A 27,491-nucleotide genomic window follows, 5' to 3' on the forward strand; every position below is an offset into this window, starting at 1 on the left:
GTCGAACCCAAAGCCATGGCAGTGGGGTGAATCATCTAATCAAATTCCATACAACTTGGAATCTAAGTCCAAAATGGTTCATTAGAATTTATTTAGAGCATAAATAACTCATACGGATAAATAACCTCGGGACTTTGGCAGACCACTTTGTCAAGGATGTTGGTATTTAAAACTCCACTTCTCAAACTACTACTGTAATTAATTATGGTCACAAAAACCAAAATGATAGGATTCTAAACCAAACAGGTTTGACCAATGACATTCTTCGTGAGTTCAGTGTGATCACTAATAAAGTTAGACTAGACTAGATTTAGTTAATCTAATTACTTGAACTACTTTTACCCTTGTGCTAGTAAGTTGTGAACTATCTCTTTATCCACGCGAAATACATGTTTGTGGGAAAAGTAATCTTATTCTTCCAAGGCTTGGATTCTTGAAGTAAATTTTTTGGCTCTATAGATAGGAACTTATTGAAATCCATGGTCATATATAATATGGACTATGTAGTCACACAGGAACATAAACATAAAAAATAAAAAAATATCCAGACTCTTTCAACAATGTCATCCGGGATTACAGTTGAAGACCTTCATTTGTTCCACAAAATTGATAGAGATGTGTTCACTCGACTAGTCGTGTGCCTATCTCGCGATCCAGCAGAGTCACTTCTGGTTCTGGCTATGTGGCTATGGTTAGAAGAAGTGCGTTTTCCTAGCCTAATAGACAAAATGGTTAAATTACCAGATGGAATTGTGATTAAGTTGGCTGAAGAAGGTGCTACTTGTTTAAAATGGCTCGAATCTAAAGTGCCTCCTGTGCCTACTGATGTAGGGGACATGCCTTCTACTACTATAATATTGAAGAGAAACATTTCATTCAACATGTTTTACCAACAAAGGTTCACTATGATAAGTGGAATCAAGACGCTCTTGAACAAGGTTTGCGCGATTATATTTACTGACATTTTACATCAAATCATGCCAGGAAAATCAAGAGTCGTTCTGAATTCTCCTATTCCTATTCCTGGATTTCCTCATCCAACATATGGTGCGATAACCGTTGTTCCAAGAACCTTAGATTCGATAATTCCTAGCAGAGGATTATGGGGTTGGTCACTAAAATCCGATGCACCAGTGGACGATAGGACTATGTTTTTAACATTTTCAAGGGGATTTCCTGTTACTGAAGCAGAAGTGAAGGAACTCTTTAATTCTTACCATGGGATTGATTGCGTTGAGAACGTTCATATGGTGCCATCGGCTTCTTCATCGGATCATTCTCTATATGCTAGAATGGTGGTGCGTGATGTTTCAACCATTGATCAGATTTTATGCAACGGTTCCATTGCAAAGTTTAGGATTAATGGTAAACATGTTTGGGCACGAAAATATGAACGGAGAGAGCACCTTGATAAATTTTATTGATTACTAGGCGGATGATGCAAAACTAGAGACTAAATTTCACTATAGAACTAATCTACGCTTGTGATGAGTGTTTCAAAAATTAAACTTTCTACTCCTTATTTTCCAGTTACTGATGGCACTTCTTTCTTCTTCTTTTTTTTTTTAAAAAAAAAATTATATTTGCTGGGTGGTACAAGCCCCTCTCACTTTTGGGTTATAACTAAGGTCCCCGATTAGATTTGAAATCAGTAATTTAAAATTATTTTTTTGTGCAGAGCGTCCTTCAAATGCACTGGTTTAATTTTTGGCCCTTTCGCCTAATATCATGAGGTTTGGGGTTCGAACCTCGCCTAAAAAAAAAAAAAAAAAAAAATCGCACGGCAGAGTTTTGTAGCAAAGTTAGACCTGTTCGGGTCAAAGTTAGGCCTTAAGGCAGAGTTTTGCCTTCACATATAAGGCAAAACTCTGCCTAAGTGACAGTTTTGGCATGGCTGAAAGGTAGAGTTTGCCTCAAAACTCTACCTGATCAGGCAGAGTTTGACTCAAACTCTGCCTCATTAGGTAGAGTTTGACTGCAGAGTTTTGCATGCAAATCTCTACCTTACGAATCCAAACTCTACCTTGCGAATTTTTTTAAATTTTTGATTGAGTGGAGATTCGAATCCAAAACCAAGAAGTTTTAACGAAGGGCAAAAATTAAAGATCACCAATTTAATGGGGAAAAATTAAAGATCACCCCAAAATAAGGGCATTCCTGCGAATTGCCCATTTAAAATCAGATTGTTTTGAGGTTGAAATATTTTTTTGGATACGCATTGAATTTATTATGTTGTATTTTTATTTTTTTTAATGTTAATAAGATTTCGTAATCGAAGTACCGGATATGCTGTTAACTATTGCATACGCGGAGAAATTTCAATTCTTTCCTTTTAAGAAAAAGTTACACGACCAAATTTTCCAGTTTAACGTTAAACAAACTGTCAAAAATATTTCTTTGCTGGCTAATTGGTAGTAGGATTTGCATTATTGGGATCAAACCGAAAAACCAAACCAAACATAACTTTTTTTGTTGTTTTTATTTTTAGTTTGTTTTCGGATTGAATATTTAAAAAAAATTGGTTTTAGATTTGGAAAAACAAGAACTGAAAAAACTGAATTGTTATATATATCCATCTGACTTTCTTTACTTAGAGAGAAGTCCTAAAATATTTCCTCCGTCTCGAAATACTTGTCCTCCTTACTACAATACTCATCTCAAAATATTTGTCATTTAAAAAAATTAAATAAAACTAAGTAATTGTTTTTTCTAATTTTAGTCATTGTATTAATTACAACATTTAAGATGGAGTATATCATTAGTGGAGTTGGTATAGATATACAATAAATGTTTATTGAAGAGAGATAACATGGTGTAACATTTTAAGAGGGTAAATAGTCAAAATATTTCTCTTATTAATACTTTCTTCAGGGATGTGTAAACGCATGACAGCTATTTTGAGACAAAGGGAGTATTTTTGAAAAAAAAACAATAAAATACATTTGACTCTTCATAAGGAATCAACTAACATTAAATAATACCTAGATTTTTGCTTTAATAATAATATTAAATGTGAAAACTTATTCTTGTTGATTTATTGTATTATGCTTTTATAGTAGACTATGAGTGTTTGATTACCACATCAAAGGTATTACTATCTCATGGTGTCTATTAATTAATTATTTTAATCATGTGAATTGAATTTACGAAAAAAATATTCAAGACATCTGACATTATTATTTCTCATTATTTAAATTGTTATTCTTTTATCGTCATTCACATATGTGATGTTATATCCCGGAAAATTTCGCATTACCAAGACTGTAGACGACTTAGTATGAGCTCAAGGGAGAGTAAAGTTATACAAGGATAAGGGATGAAGATTATATTATATGAAGAATAACATATATATGACATTTGGAGACCGTATGGTGTAAATCAGTTAATACGTTACTTGATGAATAGCCCTCGTAACTGTAAGTTAAGATGGGGCCCACATGTCGGGGTTTTATAAAGGACATATGAAAAGATATATGAGTAGTAAATGGGAAGTTGAGCAAGTCTTAAGAAGAACCCTTAAGCCAAATATGAGCATAAGCCCTCCAAAAGGATGATTTAAGGATACGTTTTCGGATGATCTAATTTGAAGAGGCCAAAATGCCAAGATAACTTTGGAATTTGGAAAAACACCAAAATGAAAGTTGTAGATAATTGAAATATCTTTCCAACTATAGGTCGTGGGCCCTCACACAATATCGGTGTTATAGCCCGTATTTTGTACGTTTGCATAATCCAAGATAATTGTGAGAAGTTAAGGGCAAAGCTATATTTTGATCTTGCTTAATACACAAGTTGTTTATGAAAATTTTCGATGTGGAAATATTAAGAAAGGCTAAGGGTAAAAAGGGAAATTCACGAGGTGGCTCATGAAAATATTAAGGAAAATTTGGGGTTAAAAATGAAATTTTGGAAAGTTAATATTTCTTGAACAAATGGGCCATGTGGTCGTGTAACATGGTGGGCCTTGGCCCACATGTGTGTATTATATAAGTAGATAAAGATGACAAATTTATTATATTCTTCATCTTCACCCTTAGAAGATTCAAGAAACTTGAAGAAAAAGGGAAGAGGCCATTCGGCCATGGTCTTGGCCGAACAAGTCCATGCAAAATTGATCCAAAAAAATATTTTCTTCTAGCTTTTCTACCAATTGGAAGGTCCTCTATAACGTGGAGTGGTAGTTGGAGCAAGCAAATCATTCATTCTTGCAAGGCACAACTCTAGCCAAGTTGAAGAGCTAAGTGGAAAAGGTAAGATTTAACCCTCTTTCATATGTTATGGATGGTTTATGCATGTTGTTGAGTGTAGAAATGGATGAAATTCATAAAATATATGTGTATAGGGATGTGGCCGAATAGGGGTTGAATTGGTGAGATGTGATGAATTGATTTTATTTAGCATTTTGATTGTTGTTGTGTTGTGGATTCTATGATGTTAAATGAAGATTTAATAGTTTGAAATGAAGTTGTAATCGTTTGTGGATTATGGAAGAAGTTAATGTGATATTAGTATGGTTCCTTATAATTATAAGAATAGAGTTGCTAATGTGTAGGTTGTAAATATAATTCATGAATTTGAAGGTGAGACATGTGTTTGGAAGATTGTAAGTTGGGTTGTTGTAATTGAATTTGAAAGAAGGAAATGTGTTGTTATTGTTCTTGTTGAATTTGGAAGGTTTCGGGCGAAGTAAAGTGTTGATTGGGTTGTTTGGAACATTATGTGAATGGTTCGAAGTATTCTTGAATCATGTTAGAATAATCTCGGATTAACACTTGAATATGAGATCATTGGTATTGGCTTGATTATATGTGATTGAATTGAATATAAATGAAATGCCGTTGAATTGTGTGACGAAGGTTGTTAATGTTAGAATATATTTTGAAATAGTTGTTGAAGTTGGAGATGTGATTGTTGATATTGTCGTTGATAATTTGGCCGAGTTGAATTCTCGGATTGTTGTTGATAAAATTGGCCGAGTTAGATTCTCGGGGATGGTGTATTTACAGGGGAAATGCTGCCGAAATTTCGGCAGATTATAAACGAATTCATTTGAAAGACTAAGACAAGTATATGTCGATGAGTCTAATGATTATGTCAATTCTCTTGAATGTAGACTAGCAAGTTTGGATGAATAAGCGTAGCTAATTGGACGTGGGACAGGTATGTAAGGTTTACCCTTTTCTTTCTTTTGGCATGATCTTTATGAAACGAGCAAATGACGCATATGTATGATTTCAAAGAAACTCCTATTCTTAGAGCCACTAGGATGGCTAATATTCTTGACTTCCATAAGCTGTTTCATATGGTTTTGATGCGTATCTATGATGTCCGAAGTTCTGTTTGATATGTTTCCGAATGGCATTCGAAAGATAATTGATATGACTAAAGTTTTGATCTTCAAATGCTAGCACGTTCGATTATTCCATTGAGTCTTTGATATATTTTGAGGTGTACATATGATTCCAAAAGCTATATTTGATTTGATCCATAACGATATCCGAAAGGTACTTGATATGATTTTTGCTTTGATTTTCCAAAAATGGCTTCTGAAACATTCGTAGAAGGTTCTGTACTTCAAACGCTCATAACTTTCTTATACTAAGTCGGATTGACCCGAAACTTGTTTCTGAGCCTTCAGGTGTCGGTAAGTATGCTTATCTATCGAGTCTTGATTTATATGCATATAGTTTCTCACTACTCTGCTCGTGCACGCCTCAATATGTCTTTCACCGAGTCCCGGGCCGGGTATGTTATCGTGCGCACTCCACTGCATTGTTCACTGAGTCCCTCACTAGAGGGCCGGGTACGGTATATGTATATGATGATATGATGAGATGATGATATGTTATGGTGGCCAGGAGGGCATATGATGATTTGATTCACCGAGTCCCTCACTAGAGGGTCGGGTACGGTATGCATATAATATATGATGTTCACATGCATGATTCTATCCACCGAGTCCCTTAACGGGCCGGGTACGACATGATTTCATTCACCGAGTCCCTCACTAGAGGACCGGGTACGGTATATATATATATATATATATATATATATATATATATATATATATATATATATATATATGTATATGTATATGCATGCATGATGATATGAAAGTATGATGACATGATTTTATCTACCGAGTCCCATAACGGGCCGGGTACGCTATGTGATAATGATATGCATGATCGATGTTCTAAAGGCAAGAGTTTTGATATTCTGGATATTGTATATGTTTCTACACCCCTTATATCAGTTATGATTCTTTTACTGTGATTCTTGCCTTACATGCTCAGTACATTTTCCGTACTGACCCCCTTTCTTCGGGGGCTGCGTTTCATGCCGCGCAGGTACACCCAGATGAGTAGAAGTCATTACAGAAGATGTTCCAGCGGAGTTGGCAAGCTCCATTTGCCCTGGAGTGTTGCCGAGTCAGAGTATATGTGCTATGATTTCTGATTGATGTTAGAGACTTTGCAGACAGAGTCGTGGGTATAGGATGTCGGTTTTGTAAGCGGCTCCATCAGCCGATGTGTCATTCTGTGTTATGATATAAATTCTATATGATTACAGATTTTGTTTGATTTGAGAACGATGAAAAAGAAAGTTTCTGAAAGCTTTGTTATGTATGTCATTCTTATTTGATTTAAGAGTTCAAAGAGATTGTGTATGTAATAAGAGTTAGCGGGTTCACTCGGCTCCGAATATGGGGTCGGGTGCCCATCACACCCTATCAAGGTTAGGGTGTGACAATCGGGATCAAAAGTTATAAGCATTTTAAGACAGACTGTTCGAGCAGAGGATTTACTCTGCACGAATGCGCCCCAAAGTGGTGCGAACGCGCAGCGCAAATTCTAGGTCGGTTTAGACCGACTCTAGAACATTATATAAGGGGCTTTACTCCTATTTTCAGCAACCAAACACCCCATAAGCCACCCCAAACTTCTGGAAACCCCCACCAACTTCTACATAACAAATGTTTTGTCCAAACCAGCTATAATCCCCGAATTCTGGCCCGGACAACGTATAGTTACGGTTGTATAATCGTATAACGACGAGTTTTGGTTCATGTTTAAGGAGGGAAGTGAAGATATAGCCATAATATTGGGAATAAGGTATGAATCCCTTATTATTAATGTTAATTTCGATTTAGTTACGGAGATAAAGTCGTTAAATAATCGTATAGTGGGTTGGTTAGTTGTGGAAATTGGAAAACGTTGTGAGGGATACTTTATATTACATATTGGTGTTGGAAATGATGTTATTGATGTTGTTGTTGTTGGGTGCTGAATTATAATTTCGGGCTAGGCATATAAACAGGGAAGATGTTGCCCGAATTTCGGCACACTTTAAGGAAATTAGATTTAAAGGCTTAGGATAAGTATATAACAATGGGCCTAACCATAGTATGAATGGTCTTATATGTAGATTGCGAGACCAGAGATAGGTGGGAAAGCCGAGATGTGAATTCCCAGGTATGTTGAGGCTAGTCCCTTTCTTTCTAAAGACATGATTCCTTCCTTATGAACCTATATATGGCTTCCATAACATTATTATTCCCAAAAGTTAGAAGTCCGTGATTCTTAGAGTTTCTTATGATGCTTAAGATAAGTATGTTCCATGATGATAATGATGATGATGATGATTCCATTTCTAGAAATTCCAAAGCTTATGATTTTGATGCTATTATGAGATTAATGAGTTTATTTCATGATTTTCTTGAATTGCTCATTGTTGTTGATCTCACCTTATGAATTGTTCCTTCGAGGTGAGATATAGCGATGATGATTATTCCATAATTTAAATCGGAGGTTACCGACCTTACGTCACTCCGATAAAGTTGTAGCTTTTAGTTGGGTTATATAAGATGATAGAACGACAAAAGGAACAACTAGTGTACATGTTGTTTATAGGCTATTATGTTGCCTTTAAGTTATCATTATATGTTTGTATATGCTTGGCCTATGAGCCATGGAGTTATTACCCGACCTATGAGCCGCAGAATTATTACTCGGCCTATGAGTCGCGGAGTTATTACTCGGCCTGAGAGCCGCGGAGTTATTACCCGGCCTATGAGCCGTGGAGTAATTACCCGGCCTGTGAGCCGCGGAGTAATTACCCGGCCTGTGAGCCGCAGAGTTATTTATGCCTGACCTTCAGGTCACGGAGTTATATCTTTAGAGTTATGTTATCTTGCCTTAGATGAAAGGCAGCCCAGGTAGAGCACCTCCAGATGCTTCCATGAAATATCCAGAGTATAGCTTGTTATTTCATTTCAGTTGTTCTCTTGCCTTACATATTCAGTACATTATTCGTACTTACGTTCCTTTTGCTTGGGGACGCTGCGTTTATGCCCGCAGGTTCAGGTAGCCAGACACACGATCCAGCTCAGTAGGCCTTCCACTCAGCTACAGTCAGTGCGCTCCACTTGGTTCGGAGCTGCAGCCCTTTTTGATATGTTATTTTGACATGTATATAGATGGAGATGACGGGGCTTTGTCCTGTCCTTTGTGCAGCTCGTGTTCCTATAGGTCTGTAGACAGTTGTATGTAGTTGGGATGTTATGTAGCCTTGTTGGCTCTCAGTTTTGTTGTTCAGCATACATGGCAGTCTCGTGGGCTTGCTCAGTTGTGTATTTATATTTTGGGTATATATATATATATATATATATATTACGGCCTCGCCGGCTTGTTAGTATTATCTGTGTGCAGGTAGTCCTTAGCAGAGTATCAGATTTAGAGTGGTTCGCTCGGGTCTAGTTTGGCACTGAGTGCCGGTCACGCCACACCAGATTTGGGGCATGACATGTTACTATCTGATTATGTTAGATCCATGTTATCTTATATGACACAACCGAAAAACCAAACTTAAACAAAAAAGAGAAAAATTGAACCAAATCAAGTTTATTTTGGTTCGGATTGGATGTTATTTTTTCAAAATTGTAAATCGAATAACGTAAAATCAGACTGAATGCACACACCCCTAAGTTGGTACTACTTCCGGTCCAAAATAATAATCGATCTATCAAACTAAATTTGTTTTAAGATAGTTGAAAAACCACTCTTAATGTTTTAGTGGAGTGTTAATTAGGTGAGATGTTTAAGGTGATATAAATGATACTTCAGCCAAATATTTCGATGATAAAGCTATAAGATATATTTATTAAAGAGCGTAACAATCTTAATGGATAAATACTCTGTCCATCCTTTTTTCGTTGTCATATTGCTTCCTTGTATGCCCCTAAAAATCATAAATAAGAAGTTTTTTTTTTTTTATTAATTCACCTTTTTTTCTTTTCAAAAAATTTACACTTTATTTATGTATCTTATCCATCGATACCAAATCTAAAACGCACTTCAAATAGAGTATGCAAATTGGTCACCTCACTAGAATAAACTAAATTTCCAAATGCTTAAAAGAATAAGATTGAATTAATCTTATTGATATTTGAACAATCAGAACATCAATTAATAGTGTGGGGGTTCGGGCCATCGGATTGGATATGAAATTTTCGGTTTGGATATTCGATTTTCAGATTGAAGAAATTACAATCCAAATCCAATCCAAATAAGTTCGGATTGGATTGGATATTTTAAGTTCGGTTTCGGATTATTCGGTTTGGATATTTCAGATTTTCGGATTTGACTCTTGAGACTTAAGGCAAACTTATTAGGAACGAAATTCATGTGTTAGTTCCACAGAGGTAAATCTAAATCTTAATTACTCAGTAAAAAAATCCTTCCATTTCAAATTAGGATTAACAAATTCAAGTCATGTCTAACATAGTAAATCCATACCAAATAAAAACATTCTGGAAAAGTAGAAATGAACAAAATAAAAATCTAGGTAGTCATCTGGAAAAATAACAAAGAACTCTGTCGTGGGTGACACTAATGTGAGACTTTTGAGACTTGAGAAGCAATAAAACTCTATATTATATTTGATTTAGTAGAGAATTGTATATTAGATTTAATATTTTAATAGGTAGGTCCTTAGGTACTAATCTATTGGACCTTTAGAAACTAGACTTATTAGTACTAGGCACATATAATATAGGTAGGTCTAGATAAAAGGTATAAAAATTTTGGATTTTCGGGTATTTAAAAATCCATAGTACTAAATCCATATCCAATCTGAAGTCCATAAATTTTAAAAATAAAATCCAAAGTCTAATCCATAATCCAAATATCCAAACCAAATATTTAAAAAGTTCGGATTTCGGTCTGGATTTTGGGTTGGCCCAAACTGTGCCCACCCCTAATTATTCTTACGTTTATACTCTTCAAATTTAAAATTTATATGATATGTGATCAATATTGTTCCTTTCAAGAACAACTAATAGTAAGGGTAGAAACAATCAAAGACCTCACCTCAAGTTTAGCTCCGTATCACTAATCTCCCTTGTAATTTACGATATAACGCTAATCTCTCTTTCTTTCTTTTTCTTTGTAACAATTCTTTTAACCACATACTTGTCTTTAATGTAAAATAATGTGACAAACTACTTTACTCTTTCTTAATTACTCTTTGTTTAATTAATTCAATAGAAAAATTGCTATCCCCCATTGTTGTTACTTTGAAACGGCGAATTTATGAATTGAGCCCTATCAAGATACCTTCACGATTTATTTCTCCATTAGTCTTCCATATCTCAATTCGCAAGTAATTAACTTCACGTTTAGGCAACTGAGCTGGTGTATCACTTGAGTTCTCCCTTGAAGGAACTGATCTTTCAAGTGCACCAAGAATCGTTAATGGAATGGATAATATCGCTCTATTATTTTCCACTTAAATACCGAACATTTGTGTGTGGTGGAGTTTAAACTCGTGACATGCACATCTTAATTGTTTCTCCTAATTAACATATATGCACTGTGCTCTTAACACTAACCCAAATCCATGGGGCATCCCTCTTAAAAAAAAAAAAAAAAAAAAAAAAAAAAAAAAAAAAAAAAAAAAACCTGCAGCTTTTTGCCTATCATACCCTCAATAAGACGTCACGCTAAACCAATTGAGCAACCCAGACTTCCTATTCCTGCTCCATTAGTTGCAGTTGCATTTACTGACATGTCATCTTGAACCAGTAAATACGCACTAGAGCGCCCATGTTGACGATCCTTTACTCCGACAGCATCTAGGGTTCCTCGAACAATGAGATATTTCACATCGGTAGATCCTTAACCCTTCCCCCTCTTACTAAGACTACATAATGTTCTTGCAAATTATGGCCAATGCCGGGTATATTAGCAGTGATTTCAAATCCAAAGATTAATCATACTCTATTGAGGTAAGATTAAGTTAAGCACGGCCTTAGTAGAAGTGAGTAGCAGCACCGGATGTCTGCTTTTGAGTGGTGGCAGCCATGAGTTTCACGTGCTTTCAGCCTACCTCCCGCAGAGTTTGAAAGATTGGTAGCAATCTGAGCGGTATCCATGCACACGACCCTACCAGCACCAATACAATTGTGGAATTTAAACCTTCTAAAACTAAAAAGAGTTGACGGACTCTTTATAATTTCCACAGGCACCAAGGAAGATTTCCTCCACAATAGTGGTTGCTACTCCTAGGATAGTCCCTGCTTCTGACAGCCTATACTTTTTCCATATGTGTGGAAATGGAATGTGATTGATTAAGTCATTATCTGCATAGAGGAGTTTATGATGGCTTACTTGATACATTTGTGAATACAATGAGAGGGTGCGCCTAGTGAGCTACTGAGCTTTATAGAAGTCTCACTCTAGTCTCATTGGAGTAATTCCCCTATGCTGCCACAAACTACTTGCTGATAACGCGTTGCTGAAAGCTGAGTAAAAATAACTTGACGAAAGCTTTTATTGTAATAGCAAAGGTTGTTGACAATTTACTTTTTATATCCTAGTTGTGGTATTTTTCTTTTTAATCCCCTTACTAGCATTCATGTACATAAGGTCCCAGCTGCATGAAGTTAGCTCCTGGCTTCATGCAACAGGATATCGGTGAATTCGGATGCTGATGAACAGTGGAGCTGGAGCACTTCAAATGCATTTTCACATATATAATTCTTCTTTTGACAAAGAAAACTTTCACACCAAGAGGATAGTGGCAACAATTTATCTAACAGATTTTTCTTTGTTTTGGATTGAGAATGTCTATAAGTTGAGGAGATAAAATCTAAAGAAGAAATTTATCCCACATTAAGGACAAATAAGCAAAGCTGACAAATATAACACATCCACAAATTAAGAAAATTGAAAAAGCCCGGTTTTTCTTTTTACAAATTATGAATGCGGTAGCGGGTTAAACTACTGAATGCAACCGAAAAGTCATAGGCCACGAGTACCAATAACAGTTCCCCCAAGAAAGCAGTTGCATGGATTACTAAAAGCACTTAAGAAAGAATCAAAGGGCTTCAGCTTTACTCCTCGTTGTCCCCATTTTGCTCTGCTTCAGCAGCCATCAACTCATCAAACTTCTCTGTCTTTCCCATCACTACTTCAATCTACAAAAAGAAAAATGAAGGATATGTAAGTGAAGCATAAAACATATATTCCACATTCATGAAGGAAAAGCAAGAGGTGATTCAAGGCTCAAGAAAACTACACAAGATTAAAATTAAAGCTTTCATAGATTTTTTTTTTTTGGGGGGAAAAGGGGCAAATATACCCCTCAACTTTGCGATTTAGAACAAACATATCCCTCGTTAAAAGTGGTGCATATATACCCTCGCCGCTACACAAATGGTGCATATTTACCCTTTTCATTAACAGACCCCTTTTCCGAATTAAAATATCATTTAACTTCTTTTTTGAATTAAAAATTACCCTTTTCCTTTAAAAATCAGGACCCATAATTTTTTACCCAGACCCGACCCATAATCAGGGGCATATATGCTCTAAATCGCCAAGTTGAGGGGTATGTATGCTCATAGATATAATATGCATAATATATTAAATAATCGCAAGTTAGTGGTGACACGAAAAGTGGTGAAAGACATCTAGTGAAGCATAAACATATATTATTCATGAAGGAAAAGCACAAGGTGAGTTAAGGCTCAAGGAAACTACACGAAATTAAAATTGAAGCTTCATAGACTTTTTGTAATAATTGATTGAAGCTTCACAGATATAAGATGCATAATAGATTAAATAATAGTAAGATAGAAAGGTGGTGCAAAAACTGGCTGAAACGGTAAATGCTCTCAAGGAAGTCACTGACTTTGTTCAACAAAAAGGATTAGAACAGAGGCAGAACCCAATGTGCAAAACAAGGAATTAATATAAAAGACAGTGTAAAATAACAATTCAATCAGGTCCAGGTATGCAACAGGCATGAAAATGTAGGAGCTGGTGAGCATAAATGTTAACCGCCCATGCCCTACCATTCTCGAGTTTGAGCAAACATTGGCACGAAATCTTGGCTGAAAAACACACCTAAAGGGCTTACCAACACCAAACTCCTCTGAGTGTGTTTATCTTTTTTTAATAGTAGAAGAAAGTCTTGAGTTCTGAATTGAGTAAAATTTCCACAATGAAGATTTGACCAGTTTTATATGATGAGCTTTAGTACTTCAAGACCATTGAATAAGCACCTAGATATATAATGTGTTTCAACTATACCTTGGCTTTTGGTATTGGCCGTGCTCCGGGCTCATCCCTCATGTCCACAGTAAGTGTCCTGATCTCTGCAAAAAGTGCACTATCCAAATTCAGATCTGGATGCGAAGAAAGCCTACTAAAAGAGGAGCGAATCAAGTAGGAGGAGACTTACTCTTCTCAACAGCAAATCCATTATTCTTTAGAATTTCAGCAACTGTCACCACAGTTGAAATAGCTGCAGCAAAAATTGTTCCTCTACTTAGAAACTATAAGACGAGCCAATTCCAAGTTCCAACAAGTACAGAGTATTAGATTTTTTTAAAAAGGGATGACCCCACACAACAAGAAAGCTTTAAGTTAAACTGTCCAAACTAATCTTATTTCTCTTTCTTCGATCTCAAACATGATTTTCAAGCATTCTGTTCATAGAGATTCTACGGAGTTGGCACAATTAAGGGTCAGAAAGGTTCCAACTAAGCTCAACACAATGATACTTTCTGGGTTAGGATGTGCAACTTCAAATTTTTCCTACTATATCACATTGCTGCACAGGAGACAATCGTATGCTTCTATGACTGCTCTCCAAGTTGTAATGCAATTTGTCCAACAATTGTTGTGTCAGCTTATACAAAAATAAGGGACAATATACTAAAACATTTACCTCTTGAGCCTGAAAAATAATATCAAAGAGCACTAAAGTATTTAAGCAAGCATAGATAACAATCGACATGAAAATTTATGGTTTCATTGAGTAAGCTCGATGCAACAATAGCCACAAGAGGAACTTAGAGGGTTTACCCATTCCAAGAGCAGAGAGTTCCACTTCATTGTACTGCTGCATATACCTCTGAAGCAAAAATCACAAATATTTCAGAAACTAGACAAAGATCAATGTCAACAAAAGGAGCAGAACACGCTTTAATATTAGTTTCTAAGATGACTAACATGTTTTAACATAATGTGACACATGTCAAGAGCGCTACTCCATCCACAAAGAGCCTCAAACACCTCAAACTAGACCTATGTTAATGAGCCAAACCCAAAAGGTTACTTTATGCGCGATATTATTTGAATTATACCTGTGACGACCCTCAATGGTAGATTAAAGATTTATAAAACAGATCCTTTGCGACTCTGTTCTTGCACTGCTAGGCTCTGGATTTTCCAAGTCATGGACAAACCAGAACAGACTACTAAAACTGGCATCATATTCTTTTTCTGGAATATATTTGAAAAAATATAGAAGTAACGGAACAGCATTTCCCCCCTCAAATTATCCTAGTCATTAATCACTTATAATCCAATTTCCAACACAAAGAAACAGAAACATTGAGTTACTTATAATCCAATTTCCAACATAAAGAAACAGAAACATTGAGTCACTTATAATCCAATTTCCAACATAAAGAAACAGAAACATTGAGTTACAGATTAGCATTTTGTAGTTCTTCACCAGAATTAGCAGGTTTTCTAACCAGGAAAACATAAAAAAACGAAAGAAGAACAGAATAAATGTTTTCCCATTTTCCCATTTCAAATAACGTAAACAGCAAAAGTTTTCCATCTTCTCCGAAATGCAGTATCTTCAAATTTGGAGATGGAAGAAAAGCCAACAAAACTAAGCCTATTTAAGGGCATCTAACTGTAAGAATAAAAACCCGGGATTTTTACAAAAATGTACAACCCAACATAATATATTACACCTACATAGCCACATTTTCAGTTTACATTGGCATAACCAACTTTTCTTTTCCGCAACAGTGCTTATACACACGGTATACAACATTATACGACAGTATACAACATTATACACTTACAGTAAACAATGTACACCTTGTATAAAAGTGAATAAGAGGTGTTTAAGGAAAGACTGGGCTAAACCGGGCATAGAGCGTAATTTTCCCTAAAAACCTGGGATCTTGTATTTAGCAATTGAGCAAAACACAATGAATAACCTTAAGCATATGCCATTTCACATGCCTACAGATTTATCCTAAATTATAAAAACCCTATCAAATATCTCAATAAGCAAGAAAACAACTTAACCACAACCCAGCAGACATAAAAAGGAACTGAGTACTAAATAAGGGTCTGCTTGTTATGACGGAAAACTGTTTCCTATTTTCCCTTGTCACTAAATATCTTGAAAATATTAACACATCAACGCATCCCAAGCCCACCCCCTACGTGTCTTTACCTCACTCACCCCAACCCCACCTACCCCCACCCCTACAAGAAAATGAGTAGGAAAATCACTTATGTTCTGAGAAAAATATTTTCTTGGAAAACATTTTCCGTCATACCAAACAGACCCTAAAAGTCTACATTTGATTCTTTTATCAGCAACAAAGGAATATCTGGAAGACCCATTTTGCATACAAACAAACAACATCTAAGAATTAAAATCCAATTCCCTTAATGTACAGAAAAAAAAAAAGAAAAAACCTTGGCAAGGTTAACGTAGAAGAAGAGGGATCTTTTGGTGTTGGAGACTTGAATTCTGTTCTTCTTTTGTGGTTCAGTAACTGCCATGTTGTTCATTCCCTCTGTGAGTCCTTCCATTGCTGCAATGCTTCTCCTCTTTTTTTCTTCTTCGCAAACCCTAATAGAAGTATCCTCTCTCTTTTTTAAAGTAAGTAAACCTATTCAAGGGTTTTGTGACAAGTGTTAACAAAACGACGACGTCCTAGTTTTTGGGATACTTTCACATTATGAATTTTGCTTAGTAATCACCGTCCATATTTAAATGTCTTTTATTTTGACTCGCACAAAGTTTAACGAATAAAAGGAGAACTTTCAAATTTTGTGTCCTAAATTAAAGATGTATAATGTACTCTCTCTATTTCATAATAAGTGATTCTTTTAGTTCATACACACTCTTTAAAAAAATTACTTACTCTTATAAAATTATGAGTATTTTTACTAACTCGCCCCTAATTAATGCTTAGAAAAAGAAAAGTTATTTAATAATTCTTAATTGTAAATAAGGGTAAGTTTGAAAGAATAGGATTAATTTCTTCTTGAAATCCTAAAGTGTCACTTATTTTGAAACAAAATAAAAACCTAAAAGGTCACTTAATATGGAATGGAGGGAGTATTAAAATATTTTTTGAATCTGGTGGTATTAAATTTGTTAGGATGTTTGAATTGTCAACTTACTAAATATGGGAAGAGACACTTTTTATGAGACAGACCAAAAAGGAAAGTAACACAAATAAATTGAGACGGAGGGAGTAACACCCGGAGAAAATAGTCATGGTATTATTTGTACCATGTTTGTTTGACATTTTGGGATATGTATAACTAATACCCGGACTATTTAATTCATCACGGGTGTATTATCTTATACCACAAGAAATTTTATTTTGTGAGTCACATGATGAACACCATTTATATCACGATATTTTATTTCTTAACAAATAGACACTTGCCTATTTTAAGTATAAACAAAAAAAAAAGACAATATTAAATTCAGTATTTTTCTTTCCTAATTAAAAGGTTTAGCTAGAAAAAAAAAAACTGAAAATGCATCTAAAATCTGCGATTAGTTAATGGTAACAAAATCGGCACTAGAGAGAATTTTAATTGCAACGTTCTAAAAAAAACATTTGCTTTCACTTTTTCTTATGGAAAGATGTAAAATGGACTAGTTCTCTAAAATTTAAATTAACCAAATATGCTATTGCAAAATAATAACAATCATCGTAGACAATTAATCTATCTATATGCTTATAAACTAGTGTTGGTTCGTGATCACGTCATTTTTCTTATTTAAAATTTTATTCAATTAAAATCATATATACTAATATTTAACAAACAAAAAAAAAAATCAAAGCAACTAGAGTTTAATTTAATAATAAAAATTCACACATAATACTATGCCTGGGTGGTTTTTTTTTTTTTAAAAAAAATAGAAGATCAATAGCTAGGGGCGGATTTAAAGGGAGGTGAGGATGTTCACACCCTCGGCAAAAAATTACACTGTATATATAGGGTAGATTTTCTGAGTTTATGTAGATATATATGTTTTGAATACCCTGAACAAAATGAAAAAGGCCAGCTTAGTGGTTCAGGGTGTTCAAAATACACCTCTAAGTCCTGAGGAACCTTAGAGACAACATTCTTTTAAAGTTTAGCTCTTTTTATTTTTTCATTTAATTTTCAAAGAAACAGACAACGTCATTTTTGGTAATTCTAATTTGTTTTTTTTAAACGTGGTGGAATTAGGGATTTTTAATCCCAAAAAAATCGAAAAGTCAAAATCAGTTCCAAAAAAGCTTATTTCCACCCGTTGCGACTTGCGATTACAAAGCACTGACAACCGAACTTTCTTTCTCCTACTTCTATAGCCTTCTCATGTGACTGGTAATGTTACACCTCGTACCTTCGTGCGTCGATGTCACGACCCAAGCCAATGAGTTGTGACGAGTGTCTGACCTCTAGCAACCAAACACCCCTATACTCATATCTGAACCTTACTGAACAACAAGGGCCTATAAATGGCTTAAACAGATCTCATAAATAGGCGACATCAAGAACTCTAAACAATCTGTATATACATAAACATGCTGAAAGAACAGTGCAAGCCAGCTAGGCTGCTACATATACTGTACACAAAAGAATAGAAGCCGACAAGGCTACATCATCTGACTAATACGTACAACTGTCTACAGACCTCTACTAGAATAAAAGTTGTAGAAAGGATGGGACAGGGCCCCGTCATACCCATCTATATACATCTCAAAAGAATGGCATAGCAAAATAGACTGCAACTCCGGATCAAATGGAGTGCACTGATCACTGCTGGATAAAGGTCCTACTAAGTTGGACCACCGGCCTGTCAACCTGTACCTGTTGGCATGAACGTAGCCCCCCGAGCAACGGGGAGTCAGTACGAATAATGTACTGAGTATGTAAGACATAAGAACAACATATATATGTAACTCATAAGCTGAAATAACTATCTGTATGTACTTGTATGAACTAGTATCTGTATGTATCTGCATGAATCTATATAGCTCATAATACCACTGTGGGCGCAGAATATGCATGCCCATTGTTACACCATGGAAAACCCCCCTGTATATGTACAGTGAATAGGCTAACAAAGGACATAGTGTATGCGATGTTTTGATGAGTAAGAAATAGTATTTGATGACCCTCAACGAGATTTCAAAGGCATATAATGCAAGGAAAGAAAGTTGCCAAGGAAAGCAAATCATATGTTGTGTATCGGATAAGAATTTCGAGCAACAAGTCTATGATGGAATAATGATGTCTCAGAGAAGAGTGATAACGTCCCTAAGATTGATAATGAGATATTAAACAAGTGCCAAGAAGGTTCCATAAGGATCGGAGATCAAACGAGTCGACGAGAACGAAAACGGAACCACTGGGCATTATACGGCCCAACCTACGGACCGTATAAATTGTACCAGCCGTATGTTGGACTGTATAATTGGCCAAGGAGGGCAGCAGCTACTGGACCAAACATACAGCCACACATACGGTTCGTATAAATAGTACGGACCGTATGTTGGTCCGTATAACATGGTCGGCCAGATTTTTAGTTTAAGTACAAGGGACCCTTTTTCATTCCAATTCATTTCATTCTCACTCCACACTTCAAGAAACATCTAGAATACTCTCTAATACTCCTCCACAAGAGAATCAAAGGAAAATCAAGATCAACAACACCAAATCCATGAAACAAAGTGTATGAAACCCAAGTAAAGGTCATCCAAATCAAGAAAACCCAAGGGAGGTGAAGTAGCGTTTGGGGTGCTAGAGGAGAGACTCCACTCAAGACTTGTTCAACCATCATCTAAGGTAAGTTTCATGACTAAACCATGTTGTTTAAGGTAATGGAAGGTTAAGATACTTGAATTGTAGAAAGACATTAGAAATGGGTCACTAATGAGTGAATAGTGTCATGTTTGGATGGTAGTTGGATTGAATCATAAATGTTGGGGTGTTGTGATTATGAATACGTTATAAATGATATTTAGGCCATGGAAATAAGTGTGATACATGAGAAAACGCGATGACGAGCTATAACCATAAAGGTGGGGAAAAGGAAGAGAAATGGTGGATTATGGTCATTGTATATAAATGATGATTGTTGATTGCAATATTATGAATGTTGTTGTGAGTGTTGGGAGTTGATATAAAATATGGGTAAAGTAGTATAAATAAAGGAAGTGTTGCCCAATTTTCCCTAGCTTTAGAAAGCCCGTCCTTATGATTGCTTAGCTAATGACAATATAAATTCTCTTGGAGGTAGAACGTGTGCATTAAAGGGGAACACGCAAGCGATAGCTTAGTTAAACGTCAAAGGTATGTAAGGCTTATCCCTTTCTTCAAAGGCATGAATCTTTCAAGCTTTCCATGATCCTCCTATATGATGGAACTTATGAGTCCTTAAATGTACTAAATCACATACGAGTATGATGAAGATGATAATGAGTTAAAGTATAGAGATTCGACAGTTCATGATATGATGATCCCATAACGCTGATGATGTCATTATTGTTAACACTCACCTTATGCACTATTTCCTTCGAGGTGAGGCAAGACACTCCTAGATGTTCATAATATAATCGGGGGTTTACGACCTTACGTCACCTCGACATAGCTATGGTTGTCCTTAAAGTCTAATGTAAGCTCTTAATGCTAAATGTGTAATGATGTAAAGCCAAGGTATTCTTATAAGATGATCAATAATGCTAGATTATAATATGCCTATGTTATGTATGAAAATGCCAAGTTATGATAAGATTTTGATACGTTCATGAAATGTGCAATAGTGATGGGTAATGATTGATTATGTGGTGATAAAGTTCCACCGCGCCAGAATGGCCGGGCATGTCACCGCTAAGGCGGGCTGCATATGGTTCCACTGTGCCTAGATGGCCGGGCATGTCACTGCTAAGGCGGGCTGCGATGTTACACCGAGCCTCGAGGGCCGGGCATGATCACCACTAGTGGGCGGCATATGATGGTTACCCGGACGCGGGATAACGATGTGATATGTGATGTGTCGAGATACGTGATGTAATGAGATATATGATGTGACGAGATATGTGATGTGATGACATATGTACCATGATTATGTAAAATATGATATATGTACGAGATGTATTTGCTTACAACACTCTTGCAGGTTATATCTTTCTCTTATGGATCATGACCCTCCCATTATATTTGCTTCATTCTTGCTTTACATACTCAGTACAATATTCGTACTGACGTCCGTTTTCTTTGAACGCTGTGTTCATACCCACAGGTAGACAGGGAGGCGAGCTTGAGCCAGACTCGTAGGAGCTGTTAGCTGATTGAAAGCACTCCTTGTTCTGGAGGTGCTTGACTATTCTTTTGTGTATATTTGTATATATTGGGCTCGACGGGGTCCTGTCCCGTCTATGCGTTCCGGAGGTGCTTGACTATTCTTTTGTGTATATTTGTATATATTGGGCTCGACGGGGTCCTGTCCCGTCTATGCGTTTTGTACTTCAGTAGAGGCTCGTAGATACACAGTGTGGGTTATGTGGTCTGACAAGGTCAATATGGTATAATTATTTATATATTATTTTGATAGCTAAAAGGGCTTATGTATATGAAACTATTTATGTTTACAAATGAAACATGATTTTCTTATGATTGAATATAAAATCGATAAAAGAGTAGTTAATGAGCATGATGAGTAGCAGAACGAGCGGTGCTCGGCGGTTAGCCCCGGGTACCCGTCGCGGCCCCTAGCTGGGTCGTGACACCCATGCCTATCAATGAAGGTCATACATCTAGATATATGTGCGTGTATAACGACTGATATGTATGCGTGTATAACGCCTGTCAAGCCTCTATGGCATCTCATCATATGATATCGACTCCTGTGCGGCCATAATCAATATCGTCAATATCATCATCACTGTGCACCAGCTGATCAGGTGGTAATGCGTGTATAACGCCTATATCTCTTCTCATACCCCACATATATCTAATATTCGCGTATATAACGCCTTCTGGTCACGGGTCAATGTACATGGATATATAATGAATGTAATGTATGAATAAACTGTATACATAGAACTGGATACATAAAACTAGACCCATGAACAGAAGGAATCATCATAAACGGGGTACATGAATCATCAAAGACTGAAGTACTCCTAATGCTTGTAAGAGTATGAAGCTCGCTTACTCGCTCATTGGCTCATATCATAGGATCATGCCAAAGGAAAGAAAAGATAGCCTTAACATACCTTGAAGTATATCTAATAGTCCAACTCCTACCTCTTGAACTTGTAAGTCTACAATTAAGATAACATAGGCCTAAATTAGACTATTTACTTCACTTACTAACCATCTTTAGATACATATAGAGCTTAACGATTTGTAGACAAAGATTTCTTGTAAGCTTACAACTCTTCAACTTCACATTCGGTCCAACATCAACCACAACAACAAAGACAACCCTCATATAACAAAATATACTTAAATCCATTTCCAATCATATCTTAACATAACCCCAAATCACTATCTTAACCTTCATCAACTTACCACTTCCACAAATACCCTCTCTTTGCTTAAAACCACTAAAATCCTTGATAAATAACTTAAATACAAGGGTAGAAATCATTTGCATACCTTGAGGGGTCTAAGAATCCAAAGATCAACTTTAACTCCAACTTCCTAAGCTTTCCAACTTGAAGAAACCCTAGAAACAACCTTCTTCTTCACAAGCTCGGGCTTACGGGGCTCGGATCTTACCAAATCCCTGCCAATATGATAGAAAATGTTGGGAGTAAATATACTAGGGTTTTCTATGAATTGGAAGAGAGAAAATGAGAATTAAAGTCGTGAACCACATATTTATACAAGGAATTAAAAAGTCCCCAGCGGTACGGTTCAACGAGCGGGTCGACGACCCGTCGATGTGTCGACGGTCCGTCGACTTTCCCGTCGACCTGCGCCTATAGATTCAGGGCTGCAGAATCCCATCGACGCCGCATAACGACGGTCCGTCGACAAAGACTGGTGTCTGCAGACTTCTCCGGTTCAGTTCAGATCGCGTCGATTAGATTCGTTCAACGTCTAATCCCGTAAATTGCCAGGAACACCTGTTGGTACCCTTATACACGGGGTAAGACACTTTCTACCTCTAAAACACAAACTCGAGTCTCTATTCCTAAGGCCTACCCGACTAGGAAACCATAGGTTCTTCTACGACGCAAACGAGAGGCTCTCTCCCTTAGGAACATTCATCCTCGAATGTTTGAACCAATCATGAGCTATAGAAATTTCGGCAGAGTTTCCCCGGTACTTATACCAATCTGACCTGTACACAACAACCCAAAATAATGCCACACAGGGCCACATACTACAACATACAATACCATGGCCTCACATGACCAATCACGATAACTGAAAATGGATTAATACCTGGGGGTGATGATGCCTCAGACTGGACCTCCTGTACTGCTGGAAACAAATGCGGGTACTTAAATATTCATTGCTTCTTCTTCTTCCCAAGTCACTTCCTCAACATTCTTATTCCTCCACAAAACTTTAACGGAAGCTACATTCTTGGTTCGTAACCGATAAACCTGCCTGTCCAATATAGCCACTGGAACCTCCTCGTATGATAACTGCTCGGTCACTTGGATATCATCTACTGGTACTACTCTGGAAGGATCCCCAATGCATTTACGAAGCATAGACACATGAAATATCGGATGTACAGACTCCAATTCAGAAGGCAATGCTAGCTCATAGGCCACCTTACCCACAATACGAATGATCTGATATGGCCCAATATATCGTGGGCTCAACTTAACCTTCTTGCCGAACCTCATCATGCCCTTCATAGGCGAAACTTTCAGGAAACCCCAATCGCCTATCTCAAACTCTTACTTGCGTCGCCGATTATCCGCATAGGATTTCTGTCGCCTCTGAGTCGTTAGCAATCTTTCTCGGATCATTTTTACCTTATTAGCTGCTTGCTGAATTAAGTCTGGGCCTACTAAATGATTCTTTCCAACATCAAACCATCCTATGGGCGATCTACATCTTTGCCCATATAAGGCCTCATAAGGAGCCATATGAATACTGGAATAGTAACTGCTGTTATATGCAAACTCGATAAGAGGCAACTGATCATCCTAGCTACCTTGGAAGTCGATCACACAAGCTCTCAACATATCCTCAAGTGTCTGTATAGTACGCTCTGCCTGTCCATCCGTCTGCGGATGAAACGTAGTACTAAGACTCACCTGAGTCCCCAATCCATTCTGAAAAGACTTCTAGAAATTAGTTGTGAACTGTGGTCCCCTATCTGAAATTATTGCTGTAGGAACACCATGAAGTTGTACAATCTCTCTGAGGTAAAGCTTCGCATAATCTTCGGCTGTATAAGTAGTTATGACAGGCAGAAAGTGGGCTGACTTTGTAAGCCTATCAACTTTGACCCATATGGAATCACACTTTCGCTGAGTTCGGGGCAACCCTGTAATAAAGTCCATATTAATTACCTCTCATTTCCATGTCGGTATCACGACCCGACCAGGGGCCGCGACGAGTACCCGGGGCTAACCACCGAGCACCCCTCATTCTACTGCATATCCCTCTCATCTAATGCTTTTATCAGTATAATACTCAAGTTACGAGAAAATCATCTTTCCTTCGAAAATATAAATACTTTTATATGCACAAGCCTTTTGGTCATTGAAATGAAATACACACACACACACACACACACACACACACACACACATATATATATATATATATATATATATATATATATATATACACGTAGTAGCAACCTCGTGAGACCATAACGCCTACACTACGTATCTACGAGCCTCTACTAGAGTACTAGACATATGGACGGGACAGGACCCCGTCGTGCCCAAAACATAAATATACACAAAAGGAACAACCATAAGCACCTCCGGGACAATGGAGTGCTCTCAACAGCTGACAGCTCCTACGAATCTGGGGCAAGATCACCTCCCTGTCTACCTGTGGGCATGAACACAACGTCCAAAGAAAAGGGCCGTTAGTACGAACATTGTACTGCGTATGAGAGGCATAAACAATAATATCACATGAGCGAAGTAAATGAAGCATCAATAAGGAACATATGTATCTGACTATCAAATGGAAAAGGAGTGATGCATGCTGGCTTACTCATAGTCATCATCATATCATATATGCATAAATATATAAACTGCCCGTCCATTTCGGATCGGTGTGATAATCATTAGCATTAGCCTGCGTCCAGGCCTTCCGTGTCCGGGGTATCATCTCCTGCCACCCACTAGTGGTGTCTGTCCATGCCATTTGGCCATGGTGTATAGCTGCCCGCCTTAGCGGTGACTGCCCGGCCAAATAGGCACGGTGTGATATCATTATCATAATATACTCGTCATAGTGCATGCATGAAGACTCATGGTTAACTATGCTTTGTCGGGGTGTCGTAAGGTCGTGATCCTCGATTCCATTATGAGCACTCATTAACATCCTGCATCACCTTGAAGGGAATAGTATATGAGGTAAGTGTAAGCAATAATGAAATCATATCATGAACATTTAGAACTCCTATACTCTAACTCATTACTTTGTGTAGCACATTAGGGATATTAGCTCGTATCTTTTCGGGACTCAAGAGATTCATAAAGACGAAAGAAAGTCATACTATAGGACTCATGCCATAGAAAGAAAGGACTAGCCTCACATACCTTTGTCGTCTAACTATCTTATCGCTTGATCTTCCTTCTTCGACGCTCGTGTTTCAACCTTCGAAAGGAATCGCATTAACGTTAGTTACTCGGTTGTTATACCCCGTATTTTTATACGTCGAGTTATTCGCAAAAGAATCGGCGCGAGTTAAAGACGGAACCCTTCCCGGACACGGAATAGAAACCCTTAATTTTCAATTTCTAAATTAGAACTAATTGTTTATGAATTTTATTTAGTGTGAAAATATTATTATTGGAGATTGGGAATTAATTAATTGTGATTAGATTATTAAGTGGGAATTAGTAATTAATAAATTAATTAAAGTTAATTATACTAGTGGGCCCCACCCGATTTAAAAAAAAAAAACAAATCATCAATTAGAGGACACATTATGGGGCACATGTAGGAGCCAAGGAATTAGTATATAAGTTAAGAGATGATTCACTAAAGGTAGCATTTCATTTTGAATTAGCAAAGGAACAAAAAAATTTCTAAGGAAAGAAAGCAACTCTTGGCCATAGCCATGGCTGCCGAGAATGATGGTGAGTGAGAGGGAGTGTGGGAGCTTGGATTTTAAGGAATTGAAGGTGTTCAAGGAGTTTCAACGTGAATTGGATCGTTGGAGGAGACAACGTTAAGAAATCAAGATCATTAAGGTAAATTCAATCTTGTTCTATATGTTGTGATAAATGTGTGTTGAATATAAAAAGTTGTATGTGATGGTGTTAGGTTGTTGTGTTGGCCGTGAGTATGGACTGTTTTAGCTTAAAAATGGTGATTAATTTTGACGTTGTTATCTCTATGGTTGTTATGGATCGTGAGGCGAAAGTAAAGGAATTTGATAAATTAAGTAAAAGTTGTGGCGTTGTGGACATATTGTCATCCTTGCTAAGTTGAGAAGATTGAAGATATAACTATGTCTATATGTTGTTATTGGTATTTCTGTGTTAACAGGAGGGTAATTAGAATTCGGGATAGGCGAATATATAGGGGAAGTGCTGCCCGATTTTCGTTAAGTCTTTAGCTAATAGAAAACCCTAAAAAAGAATATATAAGCTGAATTATAAGTTCTATAAGAAATGGGCTATAGATTTGTAAACTAGGAAATATAGTTACTAACGGTAACATTACTCTTATATTAAATAGGTTAAAAGAGCGATGAGGCGAAAGAATTCACGAATAGTCGCTAACAGGTATGTAAAGCTGTCCCTTCTTTCTTTTGGCATGTCTTAGATTTAAGTGATGAAGGATATTGCGAATTTGACACTCATATATACTTTCTCGAGATAAAATTTTCCAAATAAGGGTAATGCTTCTTACAAATGACATGGAGGGTATCTCTTAAACTTTAATCCAACACAGTAGGTTTGCCCTATCGGTATCGACCCTCAAAACATGTTAAGAATTTATATCTCATTTTCCTCTTCATGTTCCTAGAAAAATTTGAGCAGAGGTTCCTCTATATTTCTTACTATCCCAAAACCTGTACACAGGAAATACCAACCATGCCTCACAGGGCCAACACATATACGTATATACATATCATATCATATCGCATCATAGCCACACGGGGCTAACAATTTCAAATAAAAGTATAAAGATGTCGAGGCTTACCTCACATGCCCAACACAAACTGCACCTACTACACTTTCCTGTTTATTTTTTTTCTTTCCAATCTTCAGCTTCATGTTTCAATCGTATTTCAAACACCTTACCCAGCATACATCTTTCATACCATTACTTACCTGTGTACTGTGTAGCTTCCAATATCAGTCATTGTCTTACGTCGATACCGTTCTCCAGCTGAAATCAGAGGTTAGTAAAAAAAAGGAATTCATTTCCTACAGCTGGCTCTATCGCACGATCTAAGATTCAAAGAAAGGTAACACCCTAAATGTCCTGTAGCCTCCTGTTTATAGATGTGGTGCACAACACACCGATAAACAAGACTCTACTAGACACGGTCTGTAGACACTCCGAGGACGAACCGCTTTGATACCACTTTTGTCACGACCCAACTCCGTAGGCCGCGACTAGTGTCCGTGCTGGACACTCAAACGTACCCAATAACCCAAATTAGCAAACGACAGAATATTTTCAATTATAGAAGTTGCTTGGCGTTAATAATAATAACCATAAATGGACCGACACCGTACATGGAAGCCGATGAGGCTG

At 36.9% G+C, this 27,491-nt stretch overlaps 2 protein-coding genes across 2 annotated transcripts; one reads left to right on the forward strand and one right to left on the reverse strand.

The window, feature by feature from the left end:
• Window positions 1-523: 523 nt before the first annotated feature.
• LOC132605037 (uncharacterized) lies at window positions 524-1,529 on the forward strand. The gene has a single exon (XM_060318350.1). It carries the CDS (start codon window positions 561-563, stop codon window positions 1,422-1,424), a length of 864 nt encoding a protein of 287 aa, XP_060174333.1. The 5' UTR covers window positions 524-560; the 3' UTR covers window positions 1,425-1,529.
• Window positions 1,530-12,129: 10,600 nt separating this feature from the next.
• LOC132606078 (uncharacterized protein At2g34160-like) lies at window positions 12,130-16,203 on the reverse strand. Its single transcript, XM_060319410.1, has 5 exons — window positions 16,020-16,203; window positions 14,373-14,421; window positions 13,747-13,809; window positions 13,596-13,660; window positions 12,130-12,478 (listed from the first exon to the last, which is right to left on the reverse strand). The coding sequence occupies exons 1-5, from the start codon at window positions 16,134-16,136 to the stop codon at window positions 12,395-12,397; spliced, it is 378 nt and encodes a 125-aa protein (XP_060175393.1). The 5' UTR covers window positions 16,137-16,203; the 3' UTR covers window positions 12,130-12,394.
• Between the last annotated feature and the right edge of the window lie 11,288 nt (window positions 16,204-27,491).

The sequence above is a fragment of the Lycium barbarum genome, chromosome 8 (genome assembly GCF_019175385.1).
Source record: "Lycium barbarum isolate Lr01 chromosome 8, ASM1917538v2, whole genome shotgun sequence".
Classification (NCBI taxonomy): Eukaryota; Viridiplantae; Streptophyta; class Magnoliopsida; order Solanales; family Solanaceae; genus Lycium; species Lycium barbarum.